Below are 2,838 nucleotides of genomic sequence, written 5' to 3'. Positions count from 1 at the left end.
AGGGACAAAGGAACAAGTGATCTAAAATCGATGGCAAGGAGGGTGTAGGAGGCCAGGTAGGGCTTGATCAAGGGCATGTAACCAAGAGGGATTACTGAAACCCAAATGAAGGCTGAGCATGATAGTGGGACAAGAGGAAAGTAAACGGAAATAACTAGGAGGCAAAGGGCATATATAGAGGCCTAAATACAGGCATGTACATTTGTAAATATATATATGATGATAGAGAAATATATCTATGTACATATTATTTATAGGTTTAGTATTAAGGTAGCAGATGAACATTGGGCCTCTACTCAAGTGCTCCCTCAATGCAAGAACACTTTGTTCTATTAACCTGGCATTCCATGATGCTCATCTCCCCAACATGATCACTGAAGACAAAGCAGGTACATAAGCAAATGTAGTGAAGAAAGCTGATGGTGCCCAGCTATCAAAATATAGCGCGTCCGGTGTCTTAAATGCCTGAAGGTAAACAAGTGGCCATCTAGCTCAGAAGCAACAAGCACACGTGGAAGAAGCACACCAGCCTGTGTGATCACGAGGTGCTGATAGGATCAGGTATAGGGGTATCAAAGACCCAGAACAAAAACTCTTATCATTGTGAATAAGGGGGGGAGTGCAGAGTGGAGACCCAAAGCCCATTTGTAGGCAACTGGACATCCCCTTACAGAAAGGTCGTGGGGAGGAGACGAGCCAGTCAGGGTGCAGTATAGCACCGATGAAACACAACTTTCCTCTAGTTCTTTAATGCTTCCTCCCCACACCCCCACTATCATGACCCCAACTCTATCTTACAAGTCTGGCTAGATCAGAGCATGTCCACTGGTACAGATAAGAGCTGGAAACACAGGGAGTCCAGGACTGATAACCCTCAGGACCAGTATTGAGAGTGGTGATACCAGGAGGGAAAGGGAAGGGAGAAAGGGAGAACCGGTCACAATGATCTACATGTAACACTCCAGGGGGAGGACAACAGAAAAGTAGCTAAAGGGAGACATCTGTCAGTGTAAGACATGAAAAAAAATTATAAATTATCAAGGGTTCATGAGGGAGGGAGGGGAAAAATGAGATGCTGTTAACAAGGGCTCAAGTAGAAAGAAAATGTTTTGATGTGCTTGACACAATGGATGGAGGTACGGATTGTAATAAGAGTTGTACAAGCCCCCAATAAAATTATTTTTAAAAGGAAAAAAAATGTTTTGAAAATGATGGCAACAAATGTACAAATGTGCTTGATACAATAGATGGATGTATTTTGAAAAGAGCTGTATGAGCCCCCAAATGATTGAATGATTGAATGAGTGAATGAATGAATGAACGAATGAGAGGAAGAGACCATCTGGAAAAAGGAACACGGGTAGTGAGAAGAGACGAGGTTCCAGAAAAGGTGTGTCCAGTCACTTGACTTACAGCACAGGTGGCATTGTGTATGAGAAAGGAGATACTTTTCAATAAATCACATTGTATCAATTGACATGAAAAAACAAACAAACAAACAAACAAACAATTACCCACCTTGGAAAAAGATCACCAAGATGCATGGCTGCATATATATTTTTTTAATTTATTCGTTTTACAGAAAGAATCTATTAAGTACAGGTTGCAGGGAGGAAACGTTTAGTGCTATTTACATTTCATTTTAAAACTCTGCTCTATACAAATTTAATTCTGATCAGTATGAACAACATTGTCGTAGGTCTACTGCACATAAAGCAAGCCTTTCCATCGAAGCATTGACAGTGAGTAAAATAACCTGATCACGTTTCAGCGAAGATGGCCGTGGACAAGCCAGGTTTGCCCAGGTGGGCCATGACCCTCACCAGGGAACAGAGCGGAGCGTCAGCCTGCGACGTCAGGTGTACGGAGACAGAAGTTATTTATATGGAGGATTGTTCTAGAGACTACACGCCGATCTATCTTTAAGTCCTACAGTTAGGTATTTCATATGTAATTTTTTCTTTTTAATTAAATATATTCTACACATATTTGTCATTTCACCCCAGGAGGATTTCTTCCCAGTAGTGGGGGAGAAAAAAAATATAAAAATCTTTTATATTTTTTTTTTACAGGTTCAGGTGAAATTATAGCTCATGCTTCAGTGCTGTGCAAATTGTGTTGAGCGTCTGTTTTAAGTTATTGGTACAAAACCGAAGAAAGAAGGGCATCTTAAATCATACAGGCCTTCAAAACCCAAACAAAAAAACCAAAACGAACAAACAACAAAATCGGCTTCTACCCCGAATACAATTGCAAGCAAGATGCCAACTGCCAACTGCTCCATAAAGAGACACAAGTACTACTATGGGAGGGGTTCCTCTGCGCTCTGTCAGGGTCAGCGGGGCACTGGAAGTGCTCAGAGATGAGAATGATTATGGACAAGAGTCGGTCTGTGGACACTCAGGACGGCCTTTTGACAGTGGCTGGGACCCCCCTCCCGGATTAAGGCTGGGAAGCACACTCCCTGTCTGTGCTGTGCGGACCGTGGCCTCGCGGCTGGGGACAGAGGATACGTCCACCTGTTGGCCCTCACCCACCCGCCCACCCCACTGCATCCAACACCAGGCACGGGGTGTTGGTGGGCTGGGTCTGCGGTCGGTATGGGCAGCAGGGCGGGGAGTCGCCCTTGGTGTGGGATTGTGTCCGAGACAGCTCAGAGCCCCCCACCCCCCAACTTTGGTAGGAGTCACATGACAGTCTTCTTCACGGCCCGTTTCCCCGCACCAGCCGGCCGGCCCCAGACTCCCTTGCGGCTGGGCATCTTCCGTGTGGAGCTGCCTCTGTGGGTGTTTCCAGGGACCCTCGACCATGTGGTGAACCTGCAGGTGAGGCAAATCG

The 2,838-nt window shown here is 45.1% G+C and overlaps 1 protein-coding gene across 1 annotated transcript in view; it reads right to left on the bottom strand.

Moving 5' to 3' along the window:
• Positions 1-2,686: 2,686 nt before the first annotated feature.
• UBL3 (ubiquitin like 3) overlaps positions 2,687-2,838 on the bottom strand; it is a 158,633-nt gene continuing 158,481 nt past the window's right edge. The window contains exon 5 of the mRNA XM_045293988.1: positions 2,687-2,819. Within this exon, the coding sequence (XP_045149923.1) occupies positions 2,687-2,819 (133 nt within the window). The remainder of the gene's footprint in view (positions 2,820-2,838) is intronic.

The sequence above is a fragment of the Echinops telfairi genome, unplaced genomic scaffold (assembly GCF_000313985.2).
Source record: "Echinops telfairi isolate 266 unplaced genomic scaffold, ASM31398v2 ScPeMD7_2565;HRSCAF=3150, whole genome shotgun sequence".
Lineage (NCBI taxonomy): Eukaryota > Metazoa > Chordata > Mammalia > Afrosoricida > Tenrecidae > Echinops > Echinops telfairi.
The sequence above is the reverse complement of the archived record's forward strand: the minus strand, read 5'-3'. Positions and strand labels throughout refer to the sequence as shown.